This window comes from Aegilops tauschii, chromosome 7 (genome assembly GCF_002575655.3).
Source record: "Aegilops tauschii subsp. strangulata cultivar AL8/78 chromosome 7, Aet v6.0, whole genome shotgun sequence".
Taxonomy (NCBI): domain Eukaryota; kingdom Viridiplantae; phylum Streptophyta; class Magnoliopsida; order Poales; family Poaceae; genus Aegilops; species Aegilops tauschii.
In genome coordinates this window covers 459,018,316-459,038,660 of record NC_053041.3, presented here as the reverse complement: position 1 = coordinate 459,038,660, position 20,345 = coordinate 459,018,316, and the positions used below count along the sequence as shown (strand labels likewise).

At 49.9% G+C, this 20,345-nt stretch overlaps 2 protein-coding genes across 3 annotated transcripts; both read left to right on the top strand.

Annotated features, from left to right (window-relative positions):
- The first annotated feature begins 5,464 nt into the window (after nt 1-5,464).
- Nucleotides 5,465-12,761, top strand: LOC109776862 (uncharacterized). Its single transcript, XM_020335526.4, has 9 exons — nt 5,465-5,974; nt 6,796-6,933; nt 8,305-8,373; nt 8,448-8,519; nt 8,774-8,856; nt 8,933-9,064; nt 11,819-12,029; nt 12,268-12,399; nt 12,610-12,761. The coding sequence occupies exons 1-8, from the start codon at nt 5,555-5,557 to the stop codon at nt 12,310-12,312; spliced, it is 1,170 nt and encodes a 389-aa protein (XP_020191115.3). The 5' UTR covers nt 5,465-5,554; the 3' UTR covers nt 12,313-12,399; nt 12,610-12,761.
- Nucleotides 12,762-17,404: 4,643 nt separating this feature from the next.
- On the top strand, nt 17,405-19,949 carry LOC109776861 (3-ketoacyl-CoA synthase 11). Of its 2 annotated transcripts, none has more exons than XM_020335525.4 (2): nt 17,405-17,666; nt 18,111-19,949. In XM_020335525.4, the coding sequence occupies exon 2, from the start codon at nt 18,112-18,114 to the stop codon at nt 19,675-19,677; it is 1,566 nt and encodes a 521-aa protein (XP_020191114.1). In that variant the 5' UTR covers nt 17,405-17,666; nt 18,111; the 3' UTR covers nt 19,678-19,949. The 2 variants fall into 2 exon arrangements, with proteins under 2 accessions (XP_020191114.1, XP_020191113.1); XM_020335524.4 differs by having other exon boundaries at nt 17,450-17,666; nt 18,108-19,949.
- Nucleotides 19,950-20,345: the final 396 nt, after the last annotated feature.

Below are 20,345 nucleotides of genomic sequence, written 5' to 3'. Positions count from 1 at the left end.
AACTAAAGCGTGGAGAGAGGAACTCCCAACACAGTTCCAAACGGCACCAAAGGGGTAAGGCACCCTCACAAAATGCCAGGCTGGCCGGACACGGATCACTATCAGAGCAAGAAACAGGCACATCCGAGGTGTAGATGTTGCCTCGGCACTCCTCATGAAGCAGCCGCACAAGCTAGCCGTAGGCAGAACCAATTTGTATGCGCGCCACAGGCAAACCACATCAATCACTGAACACTATTTATACTTGCATCTGTACGAAATCTTCACGTCAGTGCACTGGCACCGCATACATCTCAACATCGATACGAAATGTTTGCAACGACTGTTGACGCACGGAGACAGCCTCCAGCAGCCCTCCACGGACACGACACGACCACTACGGCTTGATGTCATGGTCGACACAGCCGCGAAGAGCAGGTTGACGACGTCCTCGGCGGAGCCACCTAAACGGCACGAAGATGAAGGCGTCGCACGGGAGATAGGTGATGTCCTCCGCGCCACCACGAACAGGGCAAGACGACGACCTGAGGCCCCCACGCCCACGAAGGTGCGGAAGATGGCATCCTCGCCTGGCGCTGCAACACCGGATCCGTGTGGACGGAGGTCGCGGGAGGTCCGTCCTCGCTGGATCTCGCGGGAGGTTGATGCCGCGCCGGCTGCCGTAGCCACAAGAAACTGACCCAGCACATTGAGTGGACGCGTGGCCAGCGAAGATGAGCTACCGGCAATCATGGTCGGCACGGTGAACAGCGGGGATTCTTCGGATCAGCCTTCGATTAATTGTACATTTTCATTATGTGTTTGGGCCTTATAAAATTTAATTACCTGATTGACATTCTAGCTGATTTGAATATGTCAAATGCCAAAAAAAATGGGTTTTTCATAACTATAAAGGATTTTGAAACGTCTGAGAAGCTACAATTGTTAACAACTTGATCGGCTATATGAGCAGCAACACGAAAGATGCTTCACCAAGATGTGTTGCAATCTTTTATGAGCATGGTAAATCATATGGTAGCTGGATTAAATTTGCATGTGGAGACCCACACAAAAAATTGCATGTGGAGAACGGGACTATCGTTGGGCGCAGCGGAGCACCCCATTCCATATTAGTGCTGTTAATGGAGAGTGGATGGTCTCCATAATTTTTGCACTATGTCCGGTTGCATGCCGGTGATCTTCTAGAGTACGGCCAGCTGACACCAAGCACGGCGAGATCTCCATGTGGGGCGCGAACATGCCAATATCAAGATTTAAGAACTTGGAGCTTTGGCCAGGAGGACGGCTTCGACATGGCATGGCTACAGTGAACGGGCTTCACCCCATGGACACGTAATTTCTGGATGTATTAGCGAAAGGGGGTTTCAAGGATATCCATGTATTACGGATTGGATAAGGTATTTCTTGATTTCTCTGCTAGCAGTAAAAAAACATGGGAGACCCCTGCTGTTCCTTTTGGCATTGGTCCAGCAATTTCTCAGATGAAGAAAGCTAAGATGGCTTCTTAACGTCCAAAATCCAGACTCCAAAAAGTAATAATCAATGTAACCTTATTATCTACGTTCATCAGAACTGAATGTAAAAAAATCAAGGGTAATAGCAAATGGATTAGGTTTTGCAAGTTTTTATGCCTGTTGCAATGCATGGGCATTTGTACTAGTACAAATCGAAGCTCCAGCCCATCACCGGGAGACTTGGGCGCGGCTGCCCCCATCAGGGACGCCTGGGGGTGTAGGGGGGCGAAGCCCCCCCCCCCCCCCCCCCCCCCCCCCCCCCTCCCCTCCCACCATGGGACCCCAGATCTGCACGAAGCCACGCCAGAGACTTTGATCTTGCCACCCAACTTGCGGCTGGCGACGATCCCACCCATCACCTTGTCGGGCGTCAGGTCCTCCGGCTCGCTGCAGTTGGTCTTGACGAGCGCCACACTCCTCCTACCATCGGCCATCACGTTGTACAATGACTGGCCAATGAGCACCAGTCTGTTGCCGAGGTTGAGCTTCGCCAGGAACATGCGGTCCACGGTGGCGGTGCCGACCGTGGTCACCCAAGGCGCCACATTGGTGACCGTCAACGGCCGCGGGCCACTGTTGCCGCAAGGGGCAACGACGAAGATGCCACGTTGCTCCGCACGAACGAGGGCCACGACGACCACGTCGTGGTGCAACGGCCGCTCGATCGTGTCCTTGCCGAGGGCCATGCAGAGCACGTCGACCAGCAGCTTGGTGTCATCGGAAAGGGCGTCCAGACACTCCCAAGATCGAAGACGCTGCGGGGCTCCTCCGAAGTGGGCAAGCAAACTGTCACCAAGACCTAACACGTAGAACTAGTTCTTGTGCCAAGCCCACATCGACTGAGGAGGTCAACTGGGAAGGACTTGTTGGAAGGCCGCAGCTGAAGGGTCACCCCGCCAAGGTCGAGGATGGCGTTACCATTCATCTATGGCCTGATACAGAAGAGATGGCAGAACAAATCAAAGGGGGCGGTCCCCAGATAACACTCACAAAAAGTGATGAAATTGGCGATATGAAGGATTCCGGTGGGATTCAAGTGATGGAGTTGGCAACCAAAGAAGAAAAGGAACCCCCTCCCCCGCACAAAAGGATGCAAGTGAAGCCAAGCCCGCGGCCGAAGTAATCAAAATGGAGCACGCGCCGGAGGAACTTCTCCGGCTGGAGGAATCCGATATCTCAGGGTCAAAGAGAATGACGCCTCCGCCTTCAGCCTCCTGACCTCCACGTCTGAGAAAGTGGAAGGAAACCACTTGACCGTGATGTCATTGGCTATCTTCCGTGGCTCGTCTGCGACGGCAGCTTCCCTCTTCCGCTTCCGCTCGGTGTCCTTGGTGGCCTGAGCGGCGTCACTGCCACGATCGCAGGATGAGCCGATCTTCGACTTCAGCATTCTCTCTGGCTTGGGAGAGGAATCTAGGGGAGTGAGGATCATATAAGTCACAATGGAGGAAATGAAGAACTGAGGGCTCGGTGGAAATATGAGGAAGAAGATGGAGGCAGAGTGGGGAATCTTACCCCTCTCCCACCTTTCTTATGGCAACCACAGTAAACTCCGGAAATCCAGCCATCATGGCGTGACACGCGTCCCACGTCCTCTGCGGTTACCACTGCTTGATACATGGGCGCAGGAATCCAGATGCCCTCATCATGATGGGGAAAACTAAACGGGCTCTTGATCCATGTTGACAAGATGACGTCGGGCATGACTCTTCGGGAGGCGTGGAGACAAGTCGTGGCTCCCCTTTAGCTCTTGAAGAGCATGCCATGGGGTATGGGTGAGATGGGGGCCTCGTGAAAATAGACCCTCTGCCGACCAAAAAACCAGGAGGTCAGTGGAAATAAAGCAGATCCACGAAGGAAGGCACTACGGAGAAAAGGAGCCAGCCAGAGGTCTCAAAGACTATCTCCTGCGACCTCTGTTGCGCTCGGGGGCTACTGGCGGTTTCATGCACCGGGGAGTGGCTTAGCGAGGGGAGCCCGACAGAAGGCTTGCCTGGGGGTCCACGAGGCCCGGCAACAAAAGGAATCCCTAGAAGATAGGGTGGATGTCGTAGACCGGCTTGTTTCCCAAGCCATGGGAGGCGGCACCCTAGATTGCATATGCCCACTTGTAAAGCCCTAGCCTTCACCGCGTATATAAGGGGAGGCTAGATGGCTCGCATTCTCATCTGCTCTCGGATGGAAAACTCTCGGTAGCAATCTCATACATCATTGTAACCCCTCGCACGAGGTATCCCTCCATCATGAATGATAGAAACAAGCAGGACAAATGGGTATTACTCTCTGGAGGTCCGAACCTGGGTAAAACCCTCATGTGACCTCTCATCTGTGACTTCCAGCTGCGCTCAGACCCCTACTGGGGGGGGGGGGGGTCTGGTGGATTTCAGCACCGTCACATACCGGTTTTTGGACCAGCACACACCTTGAGGGCTACTTGCTATATATCTCAGCAGAGAATAAATTGCACCAATAAAAAATCCCTGGAAAATCGGCTCATAGAAACCGGCTTGGTGGAGAAACTTTTTTCCGCGGAGGCCTACCATCCGCGTCAACATCTCAAGACTGAGGTGATGCACACCACTTCGAAGGTAGTCCAACATGGAGGCCGGCTATGAGCGACTGGATGCACGGGAGAGCTTTTTGGCATGGAGCTCGATCGTACTCCTTCAACATTTTCAAAGATCGAGGAGGTTTTACTCACCTCGGATGCAGCCCACCATTGGAGCTTGGCTGCAAGAAGAGACTGTTCAAAGGGTTCTCGTTGAACCCATTTCAAGACCGGCAGCCAAACTAGATGTGCAGCTCACATAAGGCGAGGTGCAATCAAACTCAAAGATTGGTTCAGGGGCTACTGATGGTGTCCCGGCTAGGGAGGCCTCTCACCATGTCAACTCCCGACCTAGTGGGCTAGGCTGAGGACCCCCTTTGTCGGTTTTGCCTTGGCCACTTTTAAGCGGCCCATGGCGATCTACAAGGAAAGTCAAGAAGCATTGTCGTTCATGACAAGGACTCCTTATCCATGGAGGACTCTCCTCCACCAACGTATCCAATTAGGACTCTTGTAATCCTAGGCCTCCGGTATCCTATATAAAGCAATGCTATGCTAGTCGATAGAACATCTTACATTAGACACAAGAATCTCAGGGTAGAACTTCTTTACTTTGTAATCAATCCAACGCAATAAACACAAGCAGGACGTATGGTATTATCTCCTTGACAAGCCCGAACCTGGGTAAAACGTCGTGTCCTTGTTACCATCATGGTCACACGGTTAGCTTGGAATCCCTACCCCGAGATCTGCCAGATTTAGCTCCGTCAGAGTGGGTTTCTCGGCCGTCGTGCCTATTTAAAGTCGACAGACGGACGGATGGGCATCCCTTTTGAATGCGGTGGATATCCGTCCAGTTACGTTGCTCCGACATTGAGCATGCGCGGAGACAGGGACACGATGCGGTGATGCTCTCGGCCGGCGCGCCGCTTCAATGCCGCTTTAGTGAGAGGTCGTGTTCGCTCTGAGCCGGCATGAATGCGGTGCGAGCGAGAGCACTAGAAAGGTTTTCAGATGGGTCCGGAGTGTTCGAGACGTATGTGGCAGCCGTCCGGACGCCTACAAAGCTTCCTAGTTTTTCTCCGATTTACAGGTAAACGGACATCTGGCCGTTTTGCACATCGATGAGCTACCGTGTTGAATGGGAAATTCCGTTCGGGCCGCTCAGTCCGGACGGTTTAGGAGTCAGTGGGGTGACCAATTATCATTTCTAGTTGTCCTCACATGCCAAACAAAGGAATGAGATTCAAAATCAATCTCCCATGACTAATTCCTAGGCAAACTTTCATCCCTAAACTCTCATTCCTTCTCTCTATGGTGTCAAACACGCTGTAGCTTTCAGAAATTTGATTGATACTTCTGGAGGAGAAATAATCCCGTGGCCCAAATTTTAACACGGCGCGTAAAAACAAACCATCGAGAAAAACAGAGTGCAAAACGGAAAACCAGAGCGTGGAGAGAGGAACTCCCAACACAGTTCCAAACGGCACCAATGGCCACACGCCTCCTCATCCATTTACCGGCGCCCACCGCCGCCGCCGTCCCCACCACTTCTCCCAGGCTACGGAAAACCGCCGCAGCACTCACCGCGTCCTACCGGAGGCACAGGCCACGCCTCGCCGTCTTGGCAGGGGCGGCGCCGAGCGGCGGCGCGGTCGCCCCGGCGGCACCGGCCGGAGAGAACAGGGGCGCCGGGCTGACGCCGGCCGAGGCGCAGCGGCTGGAGGAGTTCCTGAAGGCCGACCTGCCGCACCTGTTCGACGACGTGGGCATCGACCGCTCCGCGTACGACGACCGCGTCCGCTTCCGCGACCCCATCACCCGCTACGACGACATCGACGGCTACCTCGCCAACATCCGCCTCCTCAAGGTCATCTTCCGGCCCGACTTCTACCTGCACGACGTCAAGCAGGTCAGCGTCTCTTCCGGCTCGACCGATGCTCACAGTTTGCAGCGAGAATGCGCGTGTGCATTGCAAATCCGTGACAGTCTCTGTGAACTAGTGGTTGGGGCGCCACCCTGCGCCGCTTGAGAGGAAGCTATGCATATGTTTCTATTTTTTTAAATGAGAAATTAAAGTAAACACGCTATTCTGAATCGAAGTAAAGTCAAACTTTCTAGTATATTATATTACGGCTTTATTACATTCATAGAAAGAAGATAAAAGAGTCCTATCCTTCGTGTAAAAAAACATCTCAGAAAAAAAATCCTCACCTTCATCTAAAAAAAGAAAAAGAAACTACCACTGCAGCCTACCAGCGAGCGCAGCTTTGCATAAACCTCCATTTAAAAAATACCAGATGTCCTCACCTCCATCTAAAAAGAAAAAAAATACATTTAAAAGATAATCCTCACCTTCATCTAAATTTTTTTCAAAAGATTTCTCACCGCGGCGAACCAGCTTGCGCCACGTGGCATAGCTGGTTGGTCGCCCTTCACGTGACGCTTAGAGCATGGTTATATACACATGTCTTGTCATCAAGAGTTAGCAATATTAATTAATCATATAATAGCGTTGGCTATAAGCCCACAACTTTTTTTTCATTTTCTCCCTATCTCTTTCTTCTCATTAAATGCTTTTACCTCGGAGCAGGCATAGAGCCTGGCTCTTGCATGAGAGCCCGCTCCTTTACTTTTTTCTTATATCTCTCCTCCACATAGGCAAAAGTGCCATGTAAGCGGGCTTACAGCCCACTATTGTACTTGCTCTTAATGGGTTTTAATTTGGTTTAGACAGGGCCGTATGAGATTACCACGAGGTGGACCATGGTCATGAAGTTCTCTCTCCTGCCGTGGAAGCCGGAGCTGGTCTTCACCGGGTTGTCGATCATGGGCGTCAACCCACAGAATCTCAAGTTCTGCAGCCATGTGGTTAGCACTCATTCTGGCTTTCACCACACCTTGGAACGTATGTTTTCATTTGAATGCGCAATGGATTCTCCTGCGAGGGAATATATCAGTATTGTGGTCGTTGTGGATATACTTAGTTCTATGAAGTCTAGTTTGGACTTGCAGTCATAGGTCTCGAGCACTGGCGGAGCTAGGGAAGAAGTTTAGGGGGGGCAAATGCTAAATTTATCCTTATCTAAACCCTCAAAAAAAGTTTCCTTCACACTTTTTGCTAAGGCTGGGGGGGGGGGGGGGGGGGGGGGGCACTGCCCCCCAGGAGCACACATAGCTCCGTAAATTCAAGGCCTTCAAGATGAAGTAAATATTTTAAGTATGCTTAATTAGAAGTTCGAGTTAACACGGTAACATCAATATCATTAGCTAGTGCATTTGTGTGACCAGCAGATCCAACCGAAGCAGACAATGGATTGTTTGACCAAGTTCATCTCTGAGAAACTGTCAGCCAATTTTCCACTTATCAGTCTTCGTATATAGTTCAACGCTTCAGGTTCAACCTGACTGCCTGGGACAAAGCTCTGGACTTAACTCTCCATACTTGATCTTGCTGCCCTCTGCATTGTCATTTGTTATGATATGTCATAGCATTCTTTTTTACTTTTACTTTTTTTCTTTTGGTCTAGTGCTTTTCTATGAACCTAAAATCTGAGATACGGCGCTTTCTGAGCCTGCTGCACTATTTCGAAACTGCAGTGGTATGTAAGTAGAACAGAGTGTTGTACATGTTCTGCGGTTCTTCCTAGTACTCTTGTACCATCTACAATATGTGCCTGAGAAAAACTAGTACTGTCATACTTCCACAATCAAGCAATCAATTGGATCCCCCTCGTAGGTTTCCAAACGGACATGGAATAGGAAAAACATAGGGTCTCTGGATGTCATGGCATGTTGAATAAAATAACAATTGGAAGCACATGAACATGCAACAGAAGTTATTTGGCTGCACTACAGGAAAGACACACGGACCGTTTTTCAAGGATTAAGTGCTTGCCATAGTGCTAACAGAAACAATCAAACAAAGGAAAATTTCTATGATTTCACCTTTGGAATTGCATGCCAAGTACTCCATAGGAAAAATTCCTATGGTTACCACCCATACAAGTCAAACAAGCCCTATAGGAAAAATTCCTAAGGAATAGGATTCTCTAAAATTCATATTATATTCGTTTTTTCTCAAATATGCACCTAAGTGCGCATTATTTTGTATTAGAAATATTGAATGCTCCATTCATTTGAATCAAGAGATGTTAAATATTTGGAATATTTGGCAAAACAATACTCTTACCCAACTCATCATTAAATGTTATTCTACTTATCTGATATGCTCAAGTGCAGGATATTTGGGATTCAATACAGAACAATGAATACTTCTCCTTTGAAGGATTGGTGGAAGTTTTCAAGCAGGTAATTTTCCATCAGTATATTTCCTTTTTATATGCCGATCAAGTATTTGAAGTTGAGCTATTGATTTTACACAGCTACGATACTACAAGACCCCAGATATAGAAACACCAAGTTACCTCGTTCTGAAAAAGGCTGCAAATTATGAGGTATTATTTCGTTGTGTATACTTTATGAAGAACCCAGTTCATTGCAGATTTGGAGTAGCAACACTGCTATGGCATCATAATCCATCATTCATATTAAGTCACGGCATTGACAAGTTTCCCAGTTATATTATGCGACTTATGTTCATTATCAATCTTGCCAATATGATCTCATGTAGTAGGACACAGCTAATTTGTAATATTGCATCTTAACAGATTTTGTTGAGGTAAACTATGAGTATGAATATCTTTTGCAGGTCAGGAAGTATCCACCATTTGCAGTAGCCGAAGCGAAAGGAGAAAAACTAACAGGATCATCCGGTTTTAATAATGTTACTGGGTGAGTTATTTTTTTAATCATTACTATATATATTTAACACCATGTGTCGTAATGCTGAAAGGGCCTGTATCTGTAGGTATATATTTGGCAAGAATGCTTCATCCGAAAAGATTGCAATGACTACACCTGTCTTCACTCAGGCTTCTGATGACAAACTCTCAGATGTATCCATACAGATAGCTCTGCCAATGAACAAAGACTTGAACAGGTATCTTGTGCAATGCGTGATTTGAACTACTGACAAGCTGAACATCAGCTCATAGATAAAGGAAATACTCTCTCGCAAAAAAAAAGGAAATACTCCCTCCGTTTCTAAATATAAGTCCTTTTAGAGATTTCAACATAGACTATGTTATGGCCGGTTTATCTAGGCCCACCGGGCAATCTTAGCCCACAAGTTATCTTAGGTTAATTCTTATGCAAGTTATCTTAGGTTAATTCTTATGCAAGTTATCTAGGTTATAAATATAGGCTGTAAGACTCTTTTTGGAAGGAAGCAATAAGAATATTATTATCCCTATTGCCCGGCTCCCAGAGGAGCCGGAACCCTAGCCGCCTCTAACCCTAGCCGCCGCCATCCTCCTCCTACGCGACGGCGCCCAGCCGGCGCACCCGCTCATCGTCTCGCCTCACTCCATCCTTCCCCTACAACCTACGGAGCAGGTCCGGTAGGATCCCTGGTTCTACCAATTTGGTAATCAGAGACTTGGTTGTGATCATGTCGTCATCAACACCCACGCCGCCGCTGCCCATCATCACCACCGCCCCGATGACCACTGCCGGGTCCCCAACGCCGTCGGCCCCGATCACCTCCGCGCCGCCGGCCCCCGTCACTTCCGCGCCGCCGACAACCTCTATCTTCACGCCGGAGGAGATGACCAGCACCCTGCGGGACCTCGTGACGGCCGTCCAGGGCATCTCCCTGTACTTGGCCGGCCCGCACACCACCCCGCCGGCTGCGCTCCCCACCTACAGCCACCCGGCGACGCACTGGCCGATCCAGAACGCGTTGGGCCCGAGCGGGACGCCCCTGCTGCCGTTCCAGGCGGGATACACCGGCGGGGCCCCGCCGCTGCTGCATCTGCCCTGGTACTCGGTACCCGCGGCGATCGCCGGGGCCCATCCATCGCTCCAGCCGCCGCCCGCCCCAGCACCGTCATGGCCGCAGTGGCCCGCGCCGGTTCTCGCGGCTCCACCCGCGCCTTCCGCGCCCGCCCCAGCGCCGTAGTGGCCGCACTGGCCCGCGCCGGCCCCAGCCGCGCCACCCGCGCCAGTCCAGCTCCCACCGCCGCCGCCCAGCTCCGGACTGGGCCAGTCCACACCGGGAGGCCTTCCGATCCAGCAGGTCCGGTTTTCGCCGTCCCCGTCCCCGATCCCGGCCTGGCTAACCGGGACGTCGCCACCGCCAGTTTACACAGAGGCCGGGGACCCACCGGTACCCACGCTGCAGTCTGGGGCCTCGTCCGGCTCCGCGGGGGCCTACGACGGCCTCCCCACCGTTGACCGGGCGCCGTCGTCATCACTGCTCCGCACCGCCGAGCCGGTCGGCCATGGCGCGCCGACCTAGACGCCGCCACGGTTCGCCAAGATCGACTTCGGCACCTATGACGGCACGGAGGACCCCCTCAACTGGCTCAACCAGTGCGACCAGTTCTTTCGCGGGCAGCGCACCCTCGCATTGGAGCGTACCTGGCTCGCCTCGTACCACCTCCGCGGCGCGGCACAGACCTGGTATTATGCCCTCGAGCAGGACGAGGGCGCCATTCCCCCTTGGGAGCGCTTCCGCGAGCTCTGCCTCCTTCGCTTTGGGCCTCCGGTTCGCGGGAGCCGCCTGGCGGAGCTCGGCCGCCTTCCCTTCACCTCCACGGTGCAGGACTACGCCGACCGTTTCCAGGCCCTGGCATGCCATGCGTCGGGTGTGACGGCGCAGCAGCGGGCCGACCTCTTTGTCGGTGGACTTCCGGATCACATCCGCGTGGACGTGGAGCTTCGGGGACCCCAGGATCTCCAGTCGGCCATGTACTACGCCCGCGCGTTCGAGCGCCGCGCGGTGGCCATCCAGCAGGAATCACCGTCCCGGACCGCTGGGTCGCTACCCGGGCCGGATTCCGCGCAGGGTCGGCCTGCGCAGGCTTCTGCGGCACCCCTCGCCGCGACCGCGGCACACCCGTTCCGCCGGCTCACCTCAGCCGAGCTACTCGAGCGTCGCCGCCAAGGGTTGTGCTTCAACTGCGACGAGCCCTACACGCCCGGCCATGCCTGCCCGCGACTCTTCTACCTGGAGGTTGCAGACTACATTCCGGAGGACGCCGTTGCCGCCGACCTGGCCGCCCCGGCTGTCGAGAAGGTGTTTGACGCTGGTTGATCGCCTCGAGGAGTTCCGCAAGCGCTTCCCCACCTTACAGCTCGAGGACGAGCTGTTTGTGCAGGCGGGGAGAAGTGTTATGGCCGGTTTAGCTAGGCCCACCGGCCAATCTTAGCCCACAAGTTATCTTAGGTTAATTCTTATGCAAGTTATCTTAGGTTAATTCTTATGCAAGTTATCTAGGTTATAAATATAGGCTGTAAGACTCTTTTTGGAAGGAAGCAATAAGAATATTATTATCCCTATTGCCCGGCTCCCAGAGGAGCCGGAACCCTAGCCGCCTCTAACCCTAGCCGCCGCCGCCATCCTCCTCCTACGCGACGGCGCCCAGCCGCCGGCGCGCCCGCTCATCGTCTCGCCTCACTCCATCCTTCCCCTACAACCTACGGAGCAGGTCCGGTAGGATCTCTGGTTCTACCAGACTACATATGGATGTATATAGACATATTTTAGAGTGTAGATTCACTCATTTTGCTCCGTATGTAATCTCTATTGGAATCTCTAAAAGGACTTATATTAGAAACGGAGGGAGTAGTATATTCTGCAGTAGTTTCTATGGTTTTACTTCTGCTGCCAATAATAGTCTTGTTCAATCAGTTTACCAGCTCCAAATACAGAAGCGGTTACCTTGCGAAAGGTTGAAGGAGGCATTGCTGCAGTGAAAAAATTCAGTGGGCGACCAGAAGAGGAAATTGTGGCCAAGAAAGAGAAGGAGCTACGCTCCCAGCTACTCAAAGATGGGTTGAAGCCTCAACAAGGCTGTATGCTTGCACGTTACAATGATCCTAGCACAAAGGACTTTGTGAAGGTGTGTTTCCTTCTGCTCTGTACCTTTTTAGTTAAGCTGAGGCTGAGGTTTGAAACTTTGCACTATCAATTAGGAGATCAAGTGTAGCAAATTGCATACTTTATCCATCTTTCCTAAATGCTGACCTTTCCGAGAAGATGCCACGATCTTCTGAGTTGTACTTTCAATCATGACTGAAACACTTCTTTTCTTTCTTAACCTCATTACTGAAACTCTGTTTAATTTTCATGATCCAAAGAGGAACGAGGTGCTTATATGGCTAAATGATTTCACACTGGAGTAGTAGTCTTCACTCTTCACTGTACATTGCACAGTATATTTCTGCAACAACAGACACTGTATGTTGGAGCTTACAGAGCATCATAGAAAGGTAATTTTGTTCTTCACAAACCATTAACTGAATACTATTGCCTTAAATTACACTTTAGTTCATTGAAACTGATTATACTTACATGTACAAGCACAAGTAATATAAAATATTAAAATTTATATTCCTGAACAAATATTTAAATGTATACCGCATTTTTCTTGTTTCTCTTTCTCACTTAGCTTTTGCCGTTTTGTTTGGATGCCATTGCAGGAGAGATTACGAGCAGATGCAATCTATGTATAGAAGATGTAAATTCCAAAAGGTAAAATAGGCCAGATACTAAAAATGTAGGTCATATGATTCTCTTTGTAAGCCAAACCAGAATTGAGTTTTAGGATAATATGTAAGAAGCTCTTTTCTTATACATCTGCGCTACTATTTTCTTCTCGGGCTTTCACAACTGGGGTATTGAGTTGGCTGTTGTATTCTGGGTCCACCAGTCTGTTATGGGCCAAAATTCTCCCAAGATAACCTGAACCCAAAACCAAATGCAGTCTCAAGTCTAACCAGAATATAGCACTTGCTTCATTCAACTCAGGTGATTAATTGTACTAGCAACGCACAGTTGGAAAGTATGCACAACAAACGGTTCCTTTTTTAGGTAAAATACAGGCACAATTCCCTTGTTTCAGCTCTGACTGATCACCAAACTCATTGTCGAAACCTGATCAATCAATGATTGGTCCATGCAAGTCCACAAGTGCATTTAGATCCAGTCTGTGCTCAACAGATGCAAGAGGCGCCCAATTAAGGTCGGTTGGTCCGTGTCTCCGTTAACCTGTCCTGGCATGCATTCTATTAGTAATGGTTGGTCAGGCCTAACGATGTCTCTAGAACCAGTCATGATTCATTCCATTCAAACTTGCTGGTGAACCAAAGGGTTTCAGAAAACCTGAGGGGTATGGCTGGACGGATGTGGGGTTTAAGAGAACCTTGATCATGCTTCAGTTTGATACTTAAAGCTATACATATAGTGAAGCTAGAGACCACCACTGGATAGTGGAGTACAGCCAAGTCATAACCAATCTTATATCTTGGATGGAAAATATGAGCGGACAACATGGTCCACATTAATTGGTGAGTACCATAAAAAGAGCTCTATTATAAACTATTAAGAGGAAGGGTATACCTGAATAATCATATAGCCTACTTCATATGCTTCTCCAAACAAATGTGGTGTGGAAAAAAGGAGTTTCTAGAAGATGTGATAAATGGGAGTAAGATGGAAAGGGAATCTAAAAATAACTTTTTCATTATCGATATAGTTTTTCATTTTATTCTTAAAAAATAATTGAACAAAATGAGAGGAAGAAAACAACCTTATACTATGTGATAACTAACATCTTGGTATAGTCACAGGTCGCATACTTGGTGAAATGGGCTAGTGTTACAAATTCACCATGGGAGATTTTTTTTTTTGCGGGGTTCCATGGGAGAATTTCAATCCTCCAAATATAGTAGATTTAGCATATCATGTGTTCCATAGCCAGGCAAATTTTCTAATACCATGAACAAGATTTGCGATAACCAGTGTGAATCTTTTGGCGGTTGTATCTTGCAAATAAGATCAATACTGACATTGCAGTTTTGTATAGTCATATATAACATACCCTCTCGTCTATGCATATACATTTAGAATTGCTCTAAATTCCACACCTGACTTTTGCGCATTCGCAGCATATCACCCATTTTTGCATTCCAATTGTTCAATCATTTTTGTCCTCCTTTTGAAGAAATGTGGGAAACAAGTGTTTCTTTTCTAGGATACACTTCACCTTACTAAATGATACATACATCCTTGATAATAGTGCAATCTGTTTTGCCCTTTTTTGAAGAGATATGTGAAAAAGTATTAAACGTGTGGCACTTCTAAAATAAATAAAAACTACTCCCTCTGTAAAGAAATATAAGAGCGTTTAGATCACTAAAGTAGTGATCTGAACAAATGGTCAAGGCTAGATATGCAAAGTTCTAGAAATAAACAAAAACATTTCTTTAGGGAGTAGTATGCAAGATATGCAAAGTTCTAGAAATGAACAACAAAAATATTTAAATTACACACATGTTGCACATTTTGAATAAATAAATGATCAAGGCTGCCTTACATCATCAAATCATCTGATTGCAGTTCACTCCATGACTCGTGCTATGCCAATGGGCTACTTCACATCACGTAATCTATATGTGAAAAAAAAACTTGTAAAAGAAGCCAGAAGTACAACATGGAAATCTTCCACGAAAGTGTTTGGAACTTGCATTTGTTCATTGCTTGATTAGTCAAATGTTACACCTGAAAATGCTAGAGTGTACGGATCAGATTGTTTGATTCTTTTAGTCATAACTAAGATTTCAGTTCAAGCTAGTAGTACATAATTAATTTGTTTCTCACAAGTCAAGAGCAGGAAAAGGAGAGCAATCCACTTCACAGTGTCTAGTACACAAGAAAGCTAGGTGGAATGGTACTTCACAATGCCAAGTACACAAGAAAGCTAAGGTGGCAACAGGTGTTCTTTTCATAATATTGCAGTCATTGGTATTGCAGTCCTTTTTTTCCCTTCTTTTTGAAGAGATATGAAAAAAATGTTAATGTGTGATGCTTCTAGGAGAAAACTAGTATGCAAGATACGCAAAATTCTCGAAAAAAACAACAAAAGGTTTTAATTACACTCATGCCGCACGTTGTTGAATAATGAAATGGTCAAGGTTGCCTTACATCATCAGATCATCTGATTGTAGTTAACTCAACGACTCGTGGTATGGCGTAATCTATATATGAAATGACATGAAAACTTGCAATAGAAGCCAGAAGCACAGCATGGGAATGGGAGTCTTCTATGGAAGTGTGTGGAACTTCCCTTCATTCTTTGCTTGATTAGTCAATGGTTCAGTTGATAATGTTATGCGTATAGATCAGGTTCTCTGATTAGTTTAGTCCTAACTGCGATTTCAGTTCAAGCCACTACCTAATTAGATTAGTGTATCCCAAGTCAATAGTCGGAAGAAGAGGCCAATCCACTAATAATGTCAGGTACACAAGAAAGCTAAGGTGGCAGATGTACGTCGGTTGCGTGATGGCAATTATGAGTTTATATGACTTCAAGTCTGAGACAACCTGGTTAGCGTGTACAGTTTTGTGTCAAAAGAAATATTTCTGTTCGATGTTTAAATTTCTTTTTTTCCGGTAAAGAGAGATTTTACTGGCCCTTAACAACACATCTATGTGCTACGACCATAAGGAGTTCACGTTCGATCTCTGCATAACAAGATGCACAAAGATCATACCAAACACTCAAAGTTTGAGAATTAAACATAGTTCGACAAAAACAAAGACAACTCAAGGAGACAGAGGATTGATCCAAATAATAAACTACCATCCATGCAGGGAAAATACCTCCTTGGCCCCGATCCACCTTGTCATATTTACTCTAGTAGGAACCAAGGGGCTGTTTGGCAATCCTCCCGCTCCGTGAAATCTCGGGATCTATGGAGCACCTCCATCCCCACTCCGCGATTTTGAACTGCTGCTCCACCAGCTCTGGGAGTGGAGTCGAACTTTGGCAAATTCACCCCCCCCCCCTAAATGTTTGTGGACGTGCCGGGACGCGGCCCTCGGCAGTGCTGGACGGCCCCTCGAAAGTCCTGCCGGACAACCACACTCATCATATCAAAACCTTCAAATCCATGTAAATCCAAGCACGTCCATCATATAAGACAAATTCATCATAATTCAACAATGCAACAAAGCAAAATAAATCACAATTCAATAATTCGGACATGCCAAAATGAAATTCAACGTCCAGGCCACAGCTGGCCAACGTGATAAATCATTCGCGGGCCGCCATCTGTGCCGCGTCCGCTGCAATAGTCGCTCTCACCCCCTCATACTCCCTCCGCAGGTTGATCTCCTTCCTCCCCTCAATCCATTTTTTGCCTTCCGGATCCAAGAGGCAAAAAATGGACGCGGCACGGCCCATTTTATTTTGGCTTTTTGATTTTTATCTTTCATATCTTTTGAACCAAAAGTCTAAATTAAATTCCGTTTGCATATTTGTGTTTCTGATGATGAGCAAATGAGATCCATTTTAAATACATTTTGATGAGCTTTTTTAAGTTTCAACTTCTGAAACTTGATACATGCGACACACAAAATCATAAGCTTTAGAACATGGATCGACAAAATCGTAAGTTTTAAGTTTTAACTCTGAAACTTGATACGTGCGACCGGCAAAATCGTAAGTTTTGGATCCCACGACCGACAAAATCGTAAGTTCTAAACTTCAACTCTGAAACTTGGCACGTGTGACCGGCAAAATCGTAAGTTTTGGATCCCGCGACCGACAAAATCGTAAGTTCTAAACTTCAACTCTGAAACTTGGCACGTGCGACCGGCAGAATCTTAAGTTTTGGAACCTGCGACCGACAAAATCGTAAGTTCTGCGTAGCCGAATTTCGAGCTTTTAGGCATGTTTTTGGGACGCGCGGTCATTCAAGGCTGTTGGGTTCTACATCACTCGTGTTTCCTTTTGAAGGACTCTTCGGTTAAAAGAAGGACCCCTCTAGCTAGCGACGGTCCGCCAGCTAGGGGTGGCATTTGCGAACTGCCTGGATGGCAGTTTTAGCGTTTGGGGGATGTCAGTTTTACAAAAAGCATGGCATTTTGTTTATTTTAGTGCATTTTTCATCTAGAAACTGCCACCATCAGATCTTGATCGTGTGGCAACCAGAGGGGTCGTTGGAAGGGCGTTCCTGGCGACTGTTCGTCCGGTAACATTATTACCGTAAAAGAAACTCTAGAAATTTTAAAGGATTAAAAAAGAAAACCAACAGTTGACGGTCAAATATTGCAGTGTCAAAGTCCAACACTGAAACCGAGAGGAGGGAGGACGTCATGGATACTTCGAGGAAAGCCAGGCGAGGTCACGCAGAGCCGCCGCGGACTCGGAGGTTGGAACTAACCGAAACAAAACAGAGAAGAAAAGGCGACGTGACTTTCCTTCTCCTGCGTGTCTCTCCCAGCTGCTGCTTGGCTTGTTTCCCGTGCCGTTTTCTCCTCTGCCTCTCCTCTCCTCTCTCCCCTATTAAAGACACGCGAGGCCGAGCTGCCTGCCACCACGCGCTGCTCGCGGCCGGATTGGTGCCACGCACAGGCACAGAGAGAGAAGCGAGGCGGGGCGGCGGAGTGGCTCGAGTCGTCTTCCGCTCCTCCTCGTCCTCCTCCCACGCGCAACGGATCGGGGGATTCGGCCGCTTCTACCGGCGTTGCCTGGGTACGTCTCAAAACCTCCCCTGTCTCCGAGCTGTGCCGGCGGTCTAGTCTCGATTTGATTTGACGCATTGTTCGAGCTCTGCGTTGTGGATTGGCGGTGGCTGCCGGAGTGGCTGCCGTCGCGCGGCTGTTCTTGGTCCCCGGGAGTTCTGTGGCGGTCTCTGATCTCTCAGTGGTCGCTGAATTGTTTTCCCCTGAGCTGGTGCGGTCGTTGGCTCGTCGCACTGGTAGAAGAAATAATCTTGTTTCAGTCTTGTTACATCTCGGAGGAAAACTGTTTTTCTTTCAGTACTTTCCGTGCTCGCTCGTTGCATGTGTAATCCGTGCGGGGTTTTGGGATCGCTGCCCGGGAACGCGATAGATTTGCATCTCGGATTCCAGAATTCTTGTCGTAGGATTCCTGAAATTCGTTTTAACTGTTGTTTTCTGTTTTGTTTGTCAGTAGAATGGATTCTCCGGCGCCCAATGCCGCCAACCCGCCGCCGGCGGCGGCTGAGCCAGCAACGCAGCCGCGGCGGCTGCCAGACTTCCTCCAGTCGGTGCGGCTCAAGTACGTGAAGCTGGGGTACCACCACCTCATCTCCCACGGCACGTACCTGCTGCTGTCGCCGCTCATGGCCCTGGTGGCCGTGCAGCTCTCCACCGTGTCCCCGGGCGACCTCGCCGACCTGTGGGAGCAGCTCCGGTTCAACCTCGTCTCCGTGCTCGTCTGCTCCACCCTCCTCGTCTTCCTCTCCACCGTCTACTTCCTCACCCGCCCCCGCCCCGTCTACCTCGTCGACTTCGCCTGCTACAAGCCGGAGCCGGAGCGCCGGTGCACGCGCCAGACCTTCATGCGCTGCTCCGAGGCCACCGGGTCCTTCACCGACGCCAACCTCGACTTCCAGCGCAAGATCCTCGAGCGGTCGGGGCTGGGCGAGGACACCTACCTGCCCCCCGCCGTGCTGCGGGTGCCCCCCAACCCGTGCATGGACGAGGCGCGCAAGGAGGCCAGCACCGTCATGTTCGGCGCCATCGACCAGCTGCTGGAGAAGACCGGGGTGAGGCCCAAGGACATCGGCATCCTGGTCGTCAACTGCAGCCTGTTCAACCCGACGCCGTCGCTGTCGGCCATGGTGGTGAACCATTACAGGCTGAGGGGCAACGTCGTGAGCTACAACCTGGGCGGGATGGGCTGCAGCGCCGGGCTGCTGTCAATCGACCTCGCCAAGGACCTGCTGCAGGTGCACCCCAACTCGTACGCGCTGGTGATCAGCATGGAGAACATCACCCTCAACTGGTACTTCGGGAACGACCGGTCCATGCTGGTGTCCAACTGCCTGTTCCGGATGGGCGGCGCGGCGATCCTGCTCTCCAACCGGCGGGCCGACCGGCGGCGGTCCAAGTACGAGCTGGTGCACACGGTGCGCACCCACAAGGGCGCGGACGACAGGTGCTTCGGCTGCGTGACGCAGCAGGAGGACTCGGCCGGCAAGGTGGGCGTGTCGCTCTCCAAGGACCTGATGGCGGTGGCTGGCGACGCGCTCAAGACCAACATCACGACCCTCGGCCCGCTGGTGCTCCCGCTGTCGGAGCAGCTGCTGTTCATGGCCACCTTGGTCGCCAAGAAGGCGTTCAAGGTGAAGATCAAGCCCTACATCCCGGACTTCAAGCTGGCGTTCGAGCACTTCTGCATCCACGCGGGCGGGCGCGCCGTGCTGAACGAGCTGGAGAAGAACCTGGGGCTGACGGAGTGGCACATGGAGCCGTCGCGGATGACGCTGTACCGGTTCGGCAACACGTCGAGCAGCTCGCTGTGGTACGAGCTGGCCTACAGCGAGGCCAAGGGCCGCATCGGGCGGCGCGACAGGGTCTGGCAGATCGCCTTCGGCTCCGGGTTCAAGTGCAACAGCGCCGTGTGGAGGGCGCTGCGCGCGGTGGCGCCGGAGGCGGAGGCGAGCAACCCGTGGGCGGACGAGATCGACCGCTTCCCCGTCGAGGTTCCCAGGGTCTCCAGGGTTGGAAACGCATGATCTTGTCCGGGCTGGCAACCTTAATTGATTGGGTGATCGCCATTGCCATCTCCTGGTTCAATACCCTTGGGCGGCCTTGGCAACGTGCATGATTGGGCTGTTGTTTTGAGTTGTAGTGGCAAGCATCTGTGGTGGGGGGCGCCTAGGATAAACTTTAGGTGATTCGATGATCAGGCGGGAGTGGTGATTGGATGGGGAAAGAAATCCGCGTTTCATGTGAGATTCCGTTTGTTTTAACGTGATTAGGATCCATCATTTCTGGGTCAGTCCAAGCTTTCTTCTCACTTACGTTGTCCACTCCAGGCCGGAACGGATTGATTCCATCAGTCTATCATCATGCGGGTGTGGGGGTGCAGCATTATATGCCCTCTGCGTACGTGCTGGTGCTGGATTTGCTCGACTGCTCGCTCCTCGCCTCCTGGCCGTCTGTCTTATCTGTCGCGTAATGCGATGGTGCCAATGTTTAAGCTGCCTGCCCGCCCTGGATCATTCCAAGCCGCCGGTGGTTAAGCCTGGCTAGCTCCCGGTTGCTGCACCCTCAAGCTTCTAATAACAACAACCAAAAGGTGCCATTACGGATAAAGATGTGGATTGTGCTTCCGTCCCCAGTGTGGTCGTTGTTACTGCCACTTGTATCTTTTCATTGTACTTTGTATCATATTTTACTT

Bases quoted from the DNA above. Each gene is read 5' to 3' on its own strand.
- LOC109776862 (XM_020335526.4), top strand. From the start codon at position 5,555: ATGGCCACACGCCTCCTCATCCATTTACCGGCGCCCACCGCCGCCGCC. The intron at 8,857-8,932 runs GTGAGTTATTTT...CTGTATCTGTAG, and splicing joins GGTTTTAATAATGTTACTGG to GTATATATTTGGCAAGAATG. The intron at 12,030-12,267 runs GTGTGTTTCCTT...CATGATCCAAAG, and splicing joins GCACAAAGGACTTTGTGAAG to AGGAACGAGGTGCTTATATG.
- LOC109776861 (XM_020335525.4), top strand. From the start codon at position 18,112: ATGGATTCTCCGGCGCCCAATGCCGCCAACCCGCCGCCGGCGGCGGCT.